General features: G+C 32.1%; 1 protein-coding gene across 1 annotated transcript in view; it reads left to right on the top strand.

Moving 5' to 3' along the window:
• Positions 1-17,042, top strand: part of LOC148953139 (ras-related and estrogen-regulated growth inhibitor) — a 171,775-nt gene extending 154,733 nt beyond the window's left edge. The window contains exon 6 of the mRNA XM_089087544.1: positions 16,774-17,042. Coding sequence (XP_088943670.1) covers positions 16,774-16,958 — 185 coding nt within the window. The 3' untranslated portion in view covers positions 16,959-17,042. The remainder of the gene's footprint in view (positions 1-16,773) is intronic.
• The last annotated feature ends 2,897 nt before the right edge of the window (positions 17,043-19,939 follow it).

The raw sequence follows: 19,939 nt of genomic DNA, 5'->3' as shown, positions 1-19,939 counted from the left end.
ACATCCCTTTACAGGTAGAAGAACGTAGTGATTTGATTATTTTATTGGTGAAACTACCTGTCTTGTTTGAATATTAACACCTTTTTTCAGATGGAGAGGATGAAAAACGATTTGACTATTTTTATAGCGAAACTGACTGGCCCTGTTTTTGAATATTTACCGAAATTTGATGAAAAAAAAACAGGGACTTTTTAATTAGAATAGGAAGCATTTTTGAAAAAACTAACAGCTTTAGTATAAAGAGCAAGATATTGAGGAGAGGGGCGACCTTTCATATCTGGCGAAACTAATATGCAAATTCTATTTTAATTTTTCATATACAATGGCGAGACAAAAAATAGATTTCTTTTTATTATAATAATTAGAAAATTTTACTCACCAGAAGTCGCTTAGAATATTCCATATCTATGTAAATGATTGCAAAAATATCGATACTAGTAGATTGAATGAACTATTCAAACTGTAGAAAGTTCTAATCTGAAACCTGAATATATACAAAAAAATAATTGAATATATTGGCAGCTAAAAAAGACGCACTGGTTTTTCTGGCACGGATTTACCCTAAAAAGAAAAAAATGTATATCACGAAATAGACTACCGTTCGTAGTAATAGGTGACTGACCCGTGGTAAGCCAATGTACCGGTTAGACTACACTGTATATTCATGCCTCAGGCGAGAGGTAAGGTAAATTACGCAAGCACGTTTTGTATTCAGTATTGCCTTACTACTTATACGTGCGATATCAATACGCCCGATACCACATACAGCCCTTCCCGTGAAACTATGGAGGGCCATATCATCATCAAAACCAAATATATTGGACCTTTGAACTATGTTAAAAAAAGCGGCTATCTCAAAATATTTATAGGACTAGTTTGGGGGGAGTGGCCTGTAGTGAGGGGGTGACTATTTGCCCTCCAATCTTTTCGGTCACTTAAAAGGGGCACTTACAAATCCAATTCCCTTTCGAATGAGCTATTACACACCTCTTTATGATGCTCTGGCCAGCCCCTAGCCCTGCTAGAAAAATTAAAAAGAAAAAAAGGGAGACAGATCAGTGCTACCCATTTAAAAAAGTCATTATTTGCCTTGGTGTTAAAGGTGGGGGACTGTAATTATCCTACACAAGGTTTTCGACCATTTTGATCCCAATGGTGCACTTTTTATTTTGATCTGACGCTATTTTTAAGGGGTTTCAGGCTCTTTACCGAAATAACCATAAAATGCCTTTCGCAATAAACTTTTACTTCTAAGACTAACCGAAACAATAGTTACCGTTCCTGATTTGGTGTCAGATGGCAATTTTTTCTCACTAGACAGTTTTTTTAGAACACGTTTTTCAACTTTTGATTACTATGGGCTCTGGCTCGCTCTTTACTGGGTAGCAGGTGCCGCTGCAACCATGATGTCCGCTACTCAGTGTTTTCGTCTGTCTCCTTGTTTCTGGGGTAGCTTCATGGATGATGTTTTATATTTTTGGAAACATGGATTGGATGCCTTAAATTTGTTTCTTGACCATTCAAATAGGTTTGTCAAAAACATAAAATTTATACTTGAGTTGCAATAACAAGAAAGGCTACCCTTTTTAGATATTTTATTAATGAAAATTTATAATGGTTTACTTTTTTCATTTTATAGAAAACCAACTCATAATTACAGGTATTTAAATTTTTTGTTCATCTCACGCAATTTCAGTAAAAAAAAGGGAAAAATCATATCATTGGTTGATAGAGCTTTTAATTTTTTTCCCTGAGTATATTGATAGCGAATTATTTTATTTGAGGGGTTTTTTATTTTGCAACGGGTATCCTGTAAAATTTGTATATAAAATAATAAAGAAAAGGCAGATTGAGCATGAAAAAGTTAATAAAAATGGTTCTATGCGTTACCCCCCCCCCAATACCCCCAGAAAAACACCTCATCGGAAAATACCCCCAGAAAATACCCCTCCCTGGAAAATACCCAATGAAAATACCCCTCCCCCGTGGAAAATACCCCCGAAAATGTCCCCCCCCCTGTGAAAAATACCACTCGGAAAATAACCCCCGGAAAATGCCCCCTCCCCCAAGCGTAAAATTCTCTACAGGTAAATAGCCCCCCCCCTGGGAAGTATCCCCCGTGATAAGTAAGGCTTTCAAAATTTTTGAATTTTATTTGAGGTTTATTTTTTTTTATTTCTGTAGGGAGAAGGAATTTTGGTACTTGTGTATTACTCACTCAAGTTTACGCTGTGTAAAGTTTGAGAACATACCATATTTTTCGCTAGTTTCTTCTTTACTTTAGAAATAAATTTGGGCTTAGCATGTTTTGCTAAGCCCAATAGATTTGTATATTATGGGGGGGGGGGGGTAAAGTATTGTGGGTCTGCATACAAAATGTGTTTGGTACAATTACTCTGCATTTTAGATATATAAATAGAGAAGTGTATTTTAAAGCCATGAACACAGTAAAATAACATAAATGAAAGGCACAAATGACATAAACTTTGAGTAGGGAGCCAGGTATTACCACGAAAGGGAGCGTGTGCTGCCATCTATAATCGAGACTAACGGTACAAGACCACACCTCATTCTAGGTCTATTTGATGGTTTAATGGCTATATTGTTTGATGGTTCTTTGATGTTGTTTCATAGTTCTGTTTGTTGATGGTTATATGATTTGATGTTGTTTCATGGTTCTGCTTGTTTGTTGCTCAACCTGTTTGATGTTTCTTGGATACAGACAGAAGTTTACATCATTGTCAGGTTATATTGTTTGTTGGTCAAATTGTTTGATGTTTCATGGTTCTGTTCTGTTTGTTGGTTATATGATTGGATGTTGTTTCTGTTCTGTTTGTTGGTCAGCATGTTTGATGTCTCTTGGATACAGACAGAAGCTTACGACATTGCTGGATAAGAGCGAGTCTAACGGGACAGAATCAATGGCACCTATTTTTAGGCCAATCAGGGAGTCGGAAATACGACAGGGACAAGATCGCAGTGAATATAAGGAAGAATTTTTGCTATAGTTGTTATTAGTGTGAAAATAGAATTCAAGGAGTTAGAACAGTTTGACTTTATTCGTTAAGACATATTTGCAATAACGAATGGAATGTTTAAACTATTAGAAGTTGATAGTGGAGTTGGTAGCAATTATGCAAGAGCACCAAACATTGCGGTAGAAATCACGAGAGGATAACGGCTTTGTCTTGAATGGGATGAAGTATATGCAAGATATGTATTATATTTGATCAAATTTAAAATAGAGGATCAATTATGCTTCACTGCGAAAGTTAATATTGCATATGTGAATAGACTTCAAACTGCTTTAAATGCAATAGTGAAGCATATAGAGGACAATGAGTTATATCGCTAATTGTGCATGTGTAATATATATTATTGTTGTAATTATACAACAAAATTGTTTCGAAATCGAAGATGTTTTTCTATAGTAGGTTATCGAATATTCTTGAAGTAGAGCGAATCATGGTTAGTCTAGAGTCAGCAGTGAGAGTGAAATGATTGAAAAATGAATAAATTTGAGAAACAGAGAATTAGATAGAATCTGGTGATTATGGAAAAACGTTTGATTCTGGATGAAGATTTTCTCGAGTTATCCCTTCAACGGAAGGTATTCTCACAGGGGACACTTGACAATATAATGAAAACTGATTCTCCCCCATTGGACTATTGTATGAAGCTTTTACGACTTGACTCAAATGCTTTTACTCAATTTACTGATATATTAATTGAAACAAAGTAGAATAATATCGTGGATATACTTTCGAAAACATTGCCATAGATTCTATGTAGATGGCTCCCCCTTCGAAAGAGGTTTCCGCCACAGAGTTACTCCTCTCCCATTTCCTTCTGAATTTATAGAATGAGGATCAGTTTCTATTTAGCGGTGAGAGAGTTGACATCGGAAACCAAAAATGCTCTATACATGTCCACTACGCATGTACACTCTTGGCAGTTGGACATCATGTGAGAATTGTACAATTAATGATGACTATAATGAAATTTACAAATTATGCAATCCTTGTAAATTACATACAGGATATGCAGTGCAAATTAAAGGATGTAATTCATGTCTTGAAGAGAATTGTGACTCTCACCCTAGAGGACATCTATGCTCCAATTGTCACTAAGACAAGTTTTGCCTATACACCGCATTTCACAACAGTTGCCTATATACCGAAGAAGAAATCTAAAGTGAAGAATAAAGACATTGTTGTAAATACGTTTTTCATTTATTAATAAACAAATTCACATACTTTTTTTAAGCAATTTACTCATAGGCCCCAAAATCAATTTTACACAGGTCTGAGAGGATATTTTCCACCATAAAGTCGCTCAGACGTGGATTGTCTACATAAATGTTGACACATTTTAGAAGATGATTTGGACGAAAGAATTTGAGAAATTTTATAAGATGATTTGGGCCATTCTCGACTGTGTTCAGTATAATACACAAGTGCCATTTGAACAGTGTTGTAAGGTCCCCTACCCCAACAGCAAAGGGTCCCTCGGGCCCCCAAAGAGCCTCCTCCCCTCCCCCTGGCTCCCCCCATCCTCCCCTCCCCTCCTACCCCTCCCCTCACCTCCCCCTCCCTCCCACTTGTATTTAATACTTTTCTGAATTTTTTTAACAGAGTATTTTTTTCAACCCTTCCCTAGTTTAGAGAGTTAGTTTGATATTAGCTTACAGTTTTAGTTAGAGTTATAGTTTAGTTTAGTTATAGTTCAGAGTCTAGAGTTTCAAGTTAGACTCTCAGTACTTAAAGTTTTAGTGAGAGTTATATTTTATTTTAGTTTTAGTTAAGTGTTTTTGGACTATTAGTTTAGTTTTAGATAAACGTTTTAGTTTAGAATTTTATCCTAGAGTCTTAGCTTAAAGTTTTTTCTTGCCCTTTTAGTTTAGTTTAGTATTAGTTAACAGTTTTAGTTTAGAGATGTAGTTTAGTTTTAGTAAAGTATTAGTTAAGAGTTTTAGTTTAGAGTTGTTGTTTAGTTTCAGTAAAGAGTTTTAGTTTAGAGTTGTAGTTTAGTTTTAGCTTAGAGTTTAGAGTTTTAGCTTAGAGTCTTAGCGTAGAGTTTTAGTTAGAGCTATAGTTTAGTTTAGTTTTAGTTAAGAGTTTAGACTTTTAGCCTAGAGTCTTAACATAGAGTTTTAGTAAGAGTTGAAGTTTAGTTTAGTTATAGTAGGCTTTTTTATATCCTTTCAGAACCAGTTCTTTTCTTAATGTCCCCCCTAAACCAATTTTACAACTTGAAGTACTCATTCTTTTCACCCACAACTCTACTTTATGGCTTTTTGAATACCCCAACACCAAGCAATACTTTCAAAAGGCTTTTTTATATCTTTTCAGAACAAGTTCTTTTCTTAAAGTCCCCCCTAAACCAATTTTACAACTTGAAGTACTCATTCATTTCACCCACAACTCTACTTTATGGCTTTTTAAATACCCCAACACCAAGCAATACTTTCAAAAGGTTTTTTTTATATTTTTTCAGAACAAGTTCTTTTCTTAATGTCCCCTCTAAACCAATTATACAACTTGAAGTACTCATTCTTTTCACACACAACTCTACTTTATGGCTTTTTGAATACCCCAACGCCAAGCAATACTTTCAAAAGGCTTTTTATATCTTTTCAGAACAAATTCTTTTCTTAATGTCCCCCCCCCCCTAAACCAATTTTACACCTTGAAGCACTCATTCTTTTCACCCACAACTTTACTTTATGCCTTTTTGAATACCCCAACACCAAGCAATACTTTCAAAGGCTTTTTTATATCTTTTCAGAACAAATTTTTTTCTTAATGTACCTCCTAAACCAATTTTAAAACTTGAAGTACTCATACTTTTCACTTACAACTTTACTTTATGGCTTTTTCAAATAATATTAATAAAATCACATGTATTTTAAACATGAGCGTTCTTATTTTCGAAAACTAAAACCCAACTTTATTAAAAAATCAAATATTATTAATAAAATCACATGTATTTTAAATGTAGATAGCAAAGTAACAACATTCTTCTTTAATATCACCAAATGTTTACTGAACATACACAAATTTTTCTTAGAAATAATATTTTTCATCAGTGATAACACGTTTTCAATTCAAACGAGCATGTTTTCTACGAAAGATGTCAAATTTTTTCTTAGAAGTAACATTTTTGTTTGTTTCTGATAACAACTTTTCTGCCAGAAGTAGCAAGTTCTGCTTAACACTAACAAATCTTCTCATCAAAGTAACAATATTTTACCTTAAAATTAACATGCTTTTACTTAACACACACAAATTTATCTTAGAAATAATATTTTTCTTCAGTGGTAACACTTTTTCTGTTTGAACTAGCAAGTTTTCTACCAAATATCCCAAAATGTTTCTTAAAAGTAAAAATTTTTGGATTGTGATAACAACTTTTCTGCCAGAAGTAACAGATTTTGCTTAACATTAACAAATTTTCTCATCATACTTGGAAATAATATTTTTCAGCAGTGATAACTCTTTTTCGGTCCGAACTAATAAGTCTTCTACCAAAGATATCAAATTTTTTCTTAGAAGTAACAATTTTTTGATTATGATAACAACTTTTCTGTCAGAAGTAGCAAGTTTTGCTTAACACTAACAAATTTTCTCATCAAAGTAACAATATTTTACCTTAAAACTAACATAATCATACTTAACACACACAAATTCATCTTAGAAATAATATTTTTCATCAGTGATAACACGTTTTCCGATCGAACTTGCAAGTTTTCTGTCAAAGATACAAAATTTTTTCTTAGAAGTTACTTTTCTTTGATTGTGATAACAACTTTTCTCTCAGAAGTAGCAAGTTTTGATCAACACTAAAAAATCTTCTCTTCAAAGTAACAACATTCTTCCTTAATACTACGAAATGTTTACTTAACACTGACAGATTTTCTCTTCGAATCGTCATCTTTTCCTTAATACTAACATACTTTTACTTAAACACTCAAATTTCTCTTAGAAATATTACTATTCGTCAGCGATAACATGTTTTCTGCTTGAAGTAGCATGTTTTCTGTCAAAGATCCTTTTTTTCTTAGAAGTAACAAATTTTTCGTTTAGATAAAAAGATTTCTGTTATAACTAGCAAGTTTTCTGCCAAAGATGCCAAAGTTTTTCTTAGAAGTAAAAATTTTTAATTGTGAATAACAACTTTTCTGTCAGAAGTAGCAAGTTTTGCTTACACTAGCAAACATTCTCATCAAAGTAACAACATTTTACCTTAAAACTAACATACTTTTATTGAACACACACAAATTTTTCTTAGAAATAATATTCTTAGTCAGTGATAACACGTTTTCTGTCTGAAATAGCAAGTTTTCTACCATAGTTACCAAATTTTTTCTTAGAAGTAACTTTTCTTTGATTGTGATAACAACTTTTCAGTCAGAAGTAGTAAGTTTTGATTAACACTAACAAATCTTCTCTTCAAAGTAACAACATTCTTCCTTTAATACTACCAAATGTTTACTTAACACTAACAGATTTTCTCTTCGAATCATCAACTTTTCCTTAACACTAACAACTTTTACTTAAACACTCAAATTTCTCTTAGAAATAACACTTTTCGTCAGTAATAACACGTTTTCTGCTTTAAGTAGCAAGTTTTCTGTCAAAGATACTTTTTTTCTTAGAAGTAAAAATTTTTTCGTTATGATAACAAGTTTTCTGTTCGAACTAGCAAGTTTTCAGCCAAATATACCAAATATTTTCTTAGAAGTAAAAATTTTTTTATTGTGATAACAACTTTTCTGTGAAAAGAAGCAAGTTTTGCTTAACACCAAAAACCTTTTCATCACAGTAACAACATTTTACCTTAAAACTAGCATACTTTTACTGAACACACACAAATTTCTCTTAGAAATAATATTTTTCATCAGTGATAACACTTTTTCTGTTCGAACTAGCAAGTTTTCTACCAAAGACACCAAATGTTTTCTTAGAAGTAACATTTCTTTGATTCTGAAGTAACAATTTTTTCGTTATGATAACAAGTTTTCTGTTCGAACTATCAAGTTTTCTACCAAAGATACCACATTGTTTCTTAAAAGTAAAAATTTTTTTATTATGATAACAACTTTTCTGTCAGAAGTAGTAAATTTTGCTTAACATTAAAAATTTTTCTCATCAAACTTAGAAATAATATTTTTTATCAGTGATAATACTTTTTCGGTTCGATCTAGTAAGTCTTCTACCAAAGATATCAAATTTTTTCTTAGAAGTTACAAGTTTTTGATTGTGATAACAACTTTTCTGTCACAAGTAGCAAGGTTTGCTTAACACTAACAAATTTTCTTATCAAAGTAACAATATTTTATCTTAAAACTAAACATACTCTTACTTAACACACACAAACTTCTCTTAGAAATAAAATTTTTCGTCAGTGATAACACGTTTTCTGATTGAACTAGCAAGTTTTCTACCAAAGATACCTAACGTTTTCTTAGAAGTAAATTTTCTTTGATTGTGATAACAACATTTCTGTCAGAAGTAGCAAGTTTTGATTAACACTAGCAAATCTTCTCTTCAAAGTAACAACATTCTTCCTTAATATTACGAAATGTTTACTTAACACTAACAGATTTTCTCTTCGGATCATCAACTTTTCCTTAATACTAACATACTTTTCCTTAAACACTCAAATTTCTTTTAGAAGTAACAGTTTTCGTCAGCGATAACAGGTTTTCTGCTCGAAGTAGCAAGTTTTCTGTCAAAGATACTTTTTTCTTAGAAGTAACAATTTTTTCGTTATGATAACAAGTTTTCCGTTCGAGCTAGCAAGTTTTCTGCCAAAGATACTAATTTTTTTCTTAGAAGTAACAATTTTTTCGTTATGATAACAAGTTTTATGTTCGAACTAGCAAGTTTTCTGCCAAAGATACTAAATTTTTTCTTAGAAGTAACATTTTTTGATTGTGATAACAAGTTTTTTGTCAGAAATAGCAAGTTTTGCTTAACACTAACAAATTTTCTCATCAAAGTAACAATATTTTACCTTAAAACTAACATACTGATACTTAACACACACAAATTTCTCTTAGAAATATTATTTTTCATCAATGATAACACGCTTTCTGTTCGAACTAACAAGTTTTCTGTCAAAGATACCAATTTTTTTCTTAGAAGTAACTTTTCTTTGATTGTGATAACAACTTTTCTGTCAGAAGTAGCAAGTTTTGATTAAAACTAACAAATCCAAAACTATAGGTTAGGTTAGCTATAAATAAATATTAATAAATAAATAGAAAATTTCTCCATGTTTAAGTTAGGTTAGGTTAGGTTAACATATCATGAGCGCTCAAGATAAGCTAACCTAACCTAACTTAAACATGGAGAAATGTTTCTATTTGTTTATTAATATTTATTTATAGCTAACTTAACCTATAGTTTTGGAGGTTAGATGAACCTAACTTAAACGTAGACAAACCTAACTTTGAAAAAAAACTTGTTAAAAAGTTGTTATAACTGATGAAAAGTGTTATTTCTAAGAGAAATTTGAGTGTGTTAAGTAAAGGTATGATAGTATTAAGGAAATGTTGATGCTTCGAAGTGAAAATCTGTTAATGTTAAGTAAAACTTTTGGTAGTATTAAGGAAGAATGTTGTTACTTTGAAGAGAAGATTTGTTAGTGTTAATCAAAACTTGCTACTTCTGACAGAAGAGTTGTTATCACAATCAAAGAAAAGATACTTCTGAGAAAAAATTCGGTATCTTTGACAGAAAACTTACTACTTCGAACAAAAAACGTGTTATCACTGACGAAAAATATTATTTCTAAGAGAAATTTGTGTGTGTTAAGTAAGAGTATGTTAGTTTTAAGGTAAAATATTGTTACTTTGATGAGAAAATTTGTTAGTGTTAAGCAAAACTTGCTACTTCTGACAGAAAAGTTGTTATCACAATAAAAAAACTGTTACTTCTAAGAAAAATTTTTGTATCTTTTTCAGAAAACTTGTTAGTTCGAACAGAAAACTTGTGATCATAACAAAAAATTGTTACTTCTAAGAAAAAAAAGTATCTTTGACAGAAAACTTGCTACTTCAATCAGAAAACGTGTTATAGCTGACGAAAAGTGTTATTTCTAAGAGAAATTTGAGTGTTTAGGTAAAAGTATGCTAGTATTAAGGAACAATTGATGATTCGAAGAGAAAATCTGTTAGTGTTAAGTAAACATTTGGTAATATTAAAGAAGAATGTTGTTACTTTGATGGGAAGGTTTGTTAGTGTTAAGCAAAACTTGCTACTTCTGACAGAAAAGTTGTTATCAGAATCAAAAAATTGTAACTTTTAAGAAAAAATTTGGTATCTTTGGTAGGGAACTTGCTAGTTCGAACAGAAAGCGTGTGATCACTGATGAAAAATATTATTTCTAAGAGAAAATTGTGTGTGTTAAGTAAATGTTTGGTAGTATTAAAGAAGAATGTTCTTACATTGATGAGAAGGTTTGTTAGTGCTAAGAAAAACTTGCTACTTCTGGCAGAAAAGTTGTTATCATAATCAAAAAATTGTTACTTCTAAGAAAAAAGTATCTTTGACAGAAAACTTGCTACTTCAATCAGAAAACGTGTTATCGTTGACGAAAAGTTTTATATCTAAGAGAAATTTGAGTGTTTAAGTAAAAGTATGTTAGTATTGAGGAAAAGTTGAAGATTCGAAGAGAAAATCTGTTAGTGTTAAGTAAACGTTTGGTAGTATTAAAGAAGAATGTTGTTACTTTGACGAGAAGGTTCGTTAGTGTTAAGCAAAACTTGCTACTTCTGACAGAAAAGTTGTTATCACATTCAAAAAATTGTTACTTCTTAGAAAAATTTTGGGATCTTTGGTAGAAAACTTGCTAGCTCGAGCAGAAAGTGAGATATCACTGATGAAAAATATTATTTCTACGAGAAAATTGTGTGTGTTAAGTAAACGTTTGGTAGTATTAAAGAAGAATGTTGTTACTTTGATGAGAAGGTTTGTTAGTGTTAATAAAAACTTGCTACTTCAGACAGAAATGTTGTTATCACAATCAATTCGATCAGAAAACGTGTTATCACTGATGAGAAATATTTTTTCTAAGTGAAATTTGTGTGTGTTAAGCATGAGTATGTTAGTTTAAAGGTAAAATATTGTTACTTTGATGAGAAAATTTGTTAGTGTTGAGCAAAACTTGCTACTTCTGACAGAAAAGTTGTTATCACAATCAAAAAATTGTTACTTCTAAGAAAAATTTGGTATCTTTGGTAGAAAACTTGCTAGTTCGAACCGAAAAAGTGTTATCACTGATGAAAAATATTATTTCTAAGTTTGATGAGAAAATTTGTTAGTGTTAAGCAAAACTTGCTACTTCTGACCGAAAAGTTGTTATCAAAATCAAAAAATTGTTACTTCTAAGAAAAATCTTGGGATCTTTGGTAGAAAACTTGCTAACTCGAACAGAAAGTGAGATATCACTGATGAAAAATATTATTTCTAAGAGAATATTGTGTGTGTTAAGTAAACTTTTGGTTGTATTAAAGAAGAATGTTGTTACTTTGATGAGAAGGTTTGTTAGTGTTAAAAAAAACTTGCTACTTCTGACAGAAAAGTTGTTATCACAATCAAAAAATTGTTACTTCTAAGAAAAAATTTGGTATCTTTGGCAGAAAACTTGCTAGTTCGAACAGAAAACTTGTTATAAAAACGAAAAAATTGTTACTTCTAAGAAAAAAAAGTCTCTTTGACAGAAAACTTGCTAACTCAAGCAGAATACGTGTTATTGCAGACGAAAAGCTTTATCTCTAAGAAAAACTTGAGTGTTTAAGTAAAAGTATGTTAGTATTAAGGAAAAGTTGATGATTCGAAGAGACAAAAAATATTATTTCTAAGAGAAATTTATGTAGGTTAAGGAAGAGTATGTTAGTTTTAAGGTAAAATATTGTTACTTTGATGAGCAAATTTGTTAGTGTTAAGCAAAACTTGCTACTTCTGACAGAAAAATTGTTATCACAATCAAAGAAAAGTTACTTCTAAGAAATAATTTGGTAACTCTTGTAGAAAACTTGCTAGTTCGAACAGAAAACGTGTTATCACTGACGAAAAATATTATTTCTAAGAGAAAATTGTGTGTGTTCAGTAAAAGTATGTTAGTTTTAAGGTAAAATGTTGTTACTTTGATGAGAAGGTTTGATAGTGTTAAGAAAAACTTGCTACTTCTGACAGAAAAGTTGTTATCACAATTAAAAAATTTTTACTTCTAAGAAAAACTTTGGTATCTTTGGCAGAAAACTTGCTAGTTCGAACAGAAAACGTTTTATCATAACGAAAAAATTTTTATTTCTAAGAAAAAAAGTATCTTTGACAGAAAACTTGCTACTTCAATAAGAAAACATGTTATCACTGACGAAAAGTGTTCTTTCTAAGAGAAAATTGAGTGTTTAAGTAAGAGTATGTTAGTATTAAGGAAAAGTTGATGATTCGAAGAGAAAATCTGTTAGTGTTAAATTAACGTTTGGTAGTATTAAGGAAAAAAACTTGCTACTTCTGACAGAAAAGTTGTTATCACAATCAAAGAAAAGTTACTTCTAAGAAAAAATTTGGTATCTTTTACAGAAAACATGCTAGTTTGATCAGAAAAAGTGTTATCACTGATGAAAAATATTATTTCTAAGAGAAATTTGTGTGTGTTAAGTATGAGTATGTTAGTTTTAAGGTAAAATATTTTTACTTTGATGAGAAAATTTTTTAGTGTTGAGCAAAACTTGCTACTTCTGACAAAAAAAGTTGTTATCACAATCAAAAAAGTGTTACTTCTAAGAAAAAATTTGGTATCTTTGGTAGAAAACTTGCTAGTTCGAACCGAAAAAGTGTTATTACTGATGAAAAACATTATTTCTAGGTGTGATGAGAAAATTTGTTAGTGTTAAGCAAAACTTGCTACTTCTGGCAGAAAAGTTGTTATCACAATAAAAAAATTGTTACTTCTAAGAAAAAATGTGGTATCTTTGGTAGAAAAGTTGCTAGTTCGAACAGAAAAAGTGTTATCACTGATGAAAATTATTATTTCTAAGAGAAATTTGTGTGTGTTCAGTAAAAGTATGTTAGTTTTAAGGTAAAATGTTGTTACTTTGATTAGAAGGTTTGTTAGTGTTAAGCAGAACTTGCTACTTCTGACAGAAAAGTTGTTATCACAAACAAAAAAAATTTCTTATAAGAAAATATTTGGTAGCTTTGGCAGAAAACTTGCTAGTTCGAACTGAAAATGTGTTATAAATGATGAAAAATGTTATTTCTAAGAGAAAACTGTGTGTGTTCAGTAAAAATTTGGTGGTATTAAAGAAGAATGTTGTTACTTTGATGCCCACATTTAAAATACATGTGATTTTATTAATAATATTTGATTTTTTAATAAAGTTGGGTTTTAGTTTTCTGAAATAAGAACGCTCATGTTTAAAATACATGTGATTTTATTAATATTATTTGAAAAAGCCATAAAGTAAAGTTGTAAGTGAAAAGTATGAGTACTTCAAGTTGTAATATTGGTTTAGGAGGAAAATTAAGAAAAGAAATTGTTCTGAAAAGATATAAAAAGCCTTTTGAAAGTATTGCTTGTGTTGGGGTATTCAAAAAGCCATAAAGTAAAGTTGCGGGTGAAAAGAATGAGTACTTCAAGTTGTAAAACTGGTTTAGGAGGGACATTAAAAAAAGAACTTGTTCTGAAAAGATATAAAAAGACTTTCGAAAGTATTGCTTGGTGTTTGGGTATTCAAAAAGCCATAAAATAAAGTTGTGGGTGAAAAGGATGAGTACTTCAAGTTGTAAAATTGGTTTAGGAGGGACATTAAGAAAAAAAGTTGTCCTGAAAAGATATAAAAAGCCTTTTGAAAGTATTGCTTGGTGTTGAGGTATTCAAAAAGCCATAAAGTAAAGTTGTGGGTGAAGAGGATGAGTACTTCAAGTTGTGTAAATTGGCTTAGGGGGGACACTAGGAAAAGAAATTGTTCTGAAAAGATATAAAAAGCCTTTTGAAAGTATTGCTTGGTGTTGGAATATTCAAAAAGCCAAAAAGTAGAGTTGTGGGTGAAAAGAATTAGTACTTCAAGTTGTAAAATTGGTTTAGGGGGGACATTAAGAAAAGAACTTGTTCTGAAAAGTGATAAAAAAGCCTTTTGAAAGTATTGCTTGGTGTTGGGGTATTCAAAAAGCCATAAAGTAGAGTTGTGGGTGAAAAGAATGAGCACTTCAAGTTGAAAAATTGGTTTATGGGGGACATTAAGAAAAGAATTTGTTCTGAAAAGATATAAAAAAGCCTTTTGATAGTATTGCTTGGTGTTGGGGTATTCAAAAAGCCATAATGTAGAGTTGTGGGTGAAAGGAATGAGTACTTGAAGTTGTAAAATTGATTTAGGGGGGGGGACATTGAGAAAAGAACAAGTTCTGAAAGATATAAAAAAGCCTTTTGAAAGTATTGCTTGTTGTTGGGGTATTCAAAAAGCCATAAAGTAGAGTTGTGTGTGAAAAGAATGAGTACTTCAAGTTGCAAAATTGGTTTAGGTGGGACATTCAGAAAAGAAATTGTTCTGAAAAGATATAAAAAAGCCTTTTAGAAATATTGCTTGGTGTTGGGGTATTCAAAAAGCCATAAAATAGAGTTGTGGGTGAAAAGAATGAGTACTTCAAATTGTAAAATTGGTTTAGGGGGGACATTAAGAAAATAACTTGCTCTGAACAGATATAAAAAGGCCTACTATAACTAAACTAAACTTCAACTCTAACTAAAACTTCATGCTAAGACTCTAGGCTAAAAGTCTAAACTCTTAACTAAAACTAAACTAAACTTTAATAGGATAGGGAGGGGAGGAGGCTCTTTGGGGGCCCGGGGGCCTTTGGGGGCCCGGGGGGCCCTTTGGGGTTGCGGTAGGGGACCTTACAACACTGTTCAAATGGAACTTGTGTATTATACTGAACACAGTCGAGAATGGCCCAAATCATCTGATAAAATATCTCAAATTGTTTCGCCAAAATCGTCTTCTAAAATTTGTCAAGCTGTTTCGCCCAAATAATCCCTTAAAAGTAATTTATGTGTGTTGCTTTGTTTCGACATTCCTGCGCTGTCACATTTGAAATTCTCAGGAAACCATTTCCCGCGTTAAATTTATTCAATCTGTCTTGAAATTCTGAAAAAATATCTAAGGTGTTTCTACTTACACTACTATAGCTTCGATAGAATATTAATTCCCGAATTTATCACTAAGCCTAAAGATCAGAGAAGCCATATTTAAAAATAGAATATTAATTTATCTCTGTCACTAAAGACCATTTATCTCTCAGACCTAATGACCAAAGAAGCCATATTTTTCTTAATTCCCCTTCGTTGATCAATAATTCCCCGCCGATTATGCAAATCAATTTCTCAGAAATCTAGTTCCCCTCGATTATGCAAATCAATTTCTCGGAAATTCTCTCCCCATTCATGGATCAATAAACCATGAATAAATTATCCTCAGTGAGAAAAAACATGGAAAAACATTCTGAGTGAGAAAAACCATAAAAATGTGCATAAATTTTGTACTGATCGGACATTCTGATAGGTTCCTACTGCAGAAATTATTCCGTATATGAAAGGGACTGTCCCCACATCAACGCCTTGCTCTTTACGCTAAATTTTGACTCTTTTTCACAGGTCTACTTTTACTGATCGGACCTCCTGATAGGCTCCTACTTTCTGCTCGTGTTAAATTTTAATTTCGCTCTTGAATTTCAGTTTTAAAAAAAACTTGTTTTTTTATTTAATTACTAATCAAAAGCGAGAATAATTTAAATATAAATTCTATCACGCGTCGGAATCACAGCCACCATTGTCTTAGGAGAAAACCAGGGTCAGGGGATCGTAACAACAATAGCTGAACTTGACCCAGTTAGAACTTGAAGTCTTTTTCGTTTCAAAACAAAGCGTAGTGCCCCACTGCATCCCTTTGGTTTGTGATACTCTCTCAGTGGCTACTTTATAATTCCGTAGCTTCTAAGCCAAACCCAAAAGTTCCCTCCGACGTTTTGCTAGCTCCGAAGGAAGGTAAGTAATGATGCTGTTCCCAGAGCTTCGTAGGTTACCAACGTATTGTAGGATACTTTCCTTGTGTGCTAGGTTCAATACAGAAAAAATAACAGGGTCAGCAGCTGGGCGCAAATTCGAGGAGGTGGGGCGCTTTGTCTTATTTCTAATACGATAAATAGATGTAAACTGAACATCTTTGTAATTCGGCACTCGCATTCCTGAGAGAAAAACTTTAACTGACTCTTCGATATTTTCATTATCCTTTTAAGAAATTCCGTATATTAACAGATTTCTTCGTTTACTGTATAACTCTGTACTTAAGCATTGATTTTTAACGAGCCTAAGGGCTGTTTTCAAACCTTTAAAGTTGAATTCTCCTTTCGGAGATCTTCTATTAGTTGTTTTAAATCATCCATTCGCTCGTCAAAATGTTTCTTGGTGATAGACATATCCAAGTATAAAATAATCTCGCTTCTTCATTAACCAATCAAAACATCATTTCAAAGGGACTTATGGGCATGGACCCCTTTCTTCATAAATGCAAGAGGGGCCCAGAACAAACAGCGCAACAGCTAGCTAAATAATTCAAATATGTTCGCCAAACTCTCATAAACTTTAGTTGCGTAACAGGTTATCCTCATTATTGCAAAAATAATCCGATTATAGTAGTTCGTGTTCACACTTTAACGACAAATGGAAAATAACAAATTAAAGACAAATGAAAAGTATTTATTCTAGGTTCAAATTTTACATCAGATCCATTTCGATCTCGATCGTCGACAGAGGGAAGTGCAACTTTATCACGTATTCGAGCTTGGCCTTTTACTCGGATGACCACGAGCAAATCAGCTTTTATTACTGACGTTAGCGAAAGATGTCCCGAAAGCAGAAGAACAAGCTTTTCTTCAAATTTGTCTCACTGATGTTTGTCACGAATATTCAACAATATATAAACCCTTGTTTTTCTAATTTCAAATTAACATTACTTTCCTTTTCAAATTTGTCGAGAATCAGTAAAGATAATGTGTCAGCATGATATTAAATACAATATCTACTGTGCGGCAATAGTATTGTACTATATAGTAAAATTTTGATAGTTAATGTACTATAGTATTATCAGAAATGATAGCGTCTAACGATGATGGTAACAATATTCTGATACCGTTCATAGTTTCTCTGGAAAACTAGATGAACGAATGCGGGTAAACAAACTAGCTACGACGACAAGGTCACTTTGTACGGATGACCCCGAATTGAGTTAGAAGTAATTAAAAGAGGATAATTAAATAATGCTCAAACATCATCAATCAATCATCAATCATTTTATTAATACTAAACTATATTACAAACGTAAAGAAAAATTATTTAGCCCATGAAGCTTGGCTTGTTGTGGGCCTTACAATACAATAATAAAGTACTAAGACAACCATAAATATTACTCTAAATCAAACAATATATATGAAATAAAGATTAAAGAGAATAAACAATACCATACAATAAAAAAAAAAAAAAAAAAAAAAAAAAAAAAAAAAAAGAAGAATATATAAGGGAAAAATACAAAAGAAGAAACACTAGGAAAAGAGAAAACAGGGAAAATAAACGAAGGAGAGAGAAATTACTAAACTGGAAATACACGACGAATAACTGCCTTTGCAGACAGAAATAACGGGACATCCGGTGAGATTGAATTCCATAATTGAATTGATTTATAAACAGGAGACCTCTGGGCTGCTGTAGATGAACGTTTGGGCAAAATAAATCTACGAGAAGAACTACGTAGAAAAGTAGAGTACCTACCTGAGCCTGTCCTTGAAAAAAATTGCTGTAGAGGCGGTGGAAGTGTACCTAGAAAAGCAGAATGCGCTAAATAAAGATTAATTTTACTCACAATACGATCCAGCGGAGCTATTCCAGTATCATTATAAAGATCAGAGGAAGGGTAAAGCCGAGGGAGAAGAAAAGTAGCCTTCACTGCCCTATTTTGGGCTCTTTGAAGTGAGCAGAGAAGAGATTTATTAGTATTACCCCAGACAGAGCAGTAATAAGAAAGGTAAGGAAATACAAAAGCATAATAAAGAGAAAGCATAACATCTGGGGGAAGAAATGAGTTGACCCGGTGCAACATTGAAGACTGGCGGAATATGAGCGAACGGGTGTGAGTTATATGAGGATTAAAAGAGAGAAAACAGTCAAGATACACACAAAGAAATTTCACCATAGCAGCTTGCTGTATAACATCATTCCCATAAGTCAGGATGATTGGCTCCCTTACATCTCTCATAAGATAAGGGGTCCTGAAGTGTACAATGGCACTTTTTTGGCTGTTGAGAGTCATACCATTTGACCAGCACCAATCTTTTACTTTATCAAGAAGACCTTGAGCTAGGGAAGTGGCAGATGGCAAGTCCACTGCAGCAATGAAAAAGTTACTGTCATCAGCAAAAAGAATAGGGTGCACAAGAGAATGAAGACCATCAACAATATCATTAATGTAAATTAACAACAAAAGTGGTCCAAGCACAGAGCCCTGTGGAACACCCTTCAATATAGGCAAAGTAGTGGAAGAAGTACCATTAACCGAAACATACTGAGATCTTCCCGACAGATAAGACCTTAACCATTCTAGTGGGACTCCATGCACTCCAAATGAAGATAGTTTAGACAGAAGAACAGAGTGGTCAACCATATCAAAGGCCTTTGAAAAGTCAAGAAATAGACTTTTCTTGACTTTTCAGGATAGGAGTAATCATGGATAGGAGTAAAGAAGGAGTCCTTCTTTTCTTTAAATTAATTAAAAAAACTTTTTGTACAAAATAAGTTTTTCAAAGAAAAGTAAAGAACTCCATTAAACAAAAAAAGAGCAAAAATAAAATCAAATAATCTACCAAGCGTGAAACTACCACAAATCAGCATCGATAAATAAATGAAACCCAAAACAAAAAGAAATTACAATAAATAACCGAGTCAAACTCAAAACGAGCAAAAATTAACATAAGTTGGGCTCAAAACCCCTATGCCTTCCCAAGGCCAGAACATAATTTGCACTTTACTGAAAAATATATAAATTTTTTTACTTTTATAACTTTAATAAATCAAATAATTTTAACATTTTTATTACTAAATATCAGTATATGTATATTAAACTGACAATGCATATTCATTTGTATTTTTTCAGTAAAGTGCAAATTTTGTTCTGGCCTTGGGAAGGCATAGGGGTTTGGCGCCAAACTTATGTTAATTTCTGCTCGTTTTGAGTTTGACTCGGTTATTTATTGAATATTCTGTTCATTTTGGGTTTCATTTATTTATCGATGCCGATTTGTAGTAGTTTCACGCTTGGTAGATTATTTGGTTTTATTTTTGCGGTTTTTTTGTTTAATGGAGTTCTTTACTTTTCTTTGAAAAACTTATTTTGTAGAAAAAGTTTCTTTAATTAATTTCTGTTCGTTTTATATTGACATAGTCTTTTCAGGGAAGAAAAAATGATAATTTAAATCTTTTCGTTTTTTAAGACTTTATAGTTTGGCCTGCTATTTGTATGCTGGAGAAAAATTTTCACTAATTTTTAACAACATACACCCTTTTAAAAATCTGGACACGAATAGTACTGTTTAATTTAGTTTCATACCTCCTCTAGTTGACCTAAGATGGGAAACTTGATACGATTTGCAAAAAAATCTTTTTACTTTCTTTGATAGCTTAGCCACACTTGCGCTATTTTGATTTGGTTAAATTTTAAGAGCAGAAGTAGCCCCGAAAGTTTGAACATAAAACCCTCAGTCGTTCTTGGGATACTCCTGAGATGCCTTATTGGGAATTAACAGTATCACAGTGCATTTTGATTTAATCTTAAGGCAACATTTAGTTTTTAAAAAGAATGGGCAAATGGGAGGGTGGGAGTGCA

The sequence above is a fragment of the Artemia sp. Qi Xiang Cuo genome, chromosome 4, assembly GCF_049724085.1.
Source record: "Artemia sp. Qi Xiang Cuo chromosome 4, ASM4972408v1, whole genome shotgun sequence".
Classification (NCBI taxonomy): domain Eukaryota; kingdom Metazoa; phylum Arthropoda; class Branchiopoda; order Anostraca; family Artemiidae; genus Artemia; species Artemia sp. Qi Xiang Cuo.
Note: the sequence above shows the minus strand (reverse complement) of the source record. Positions and strands in the feature narration are given on the sequence as shown.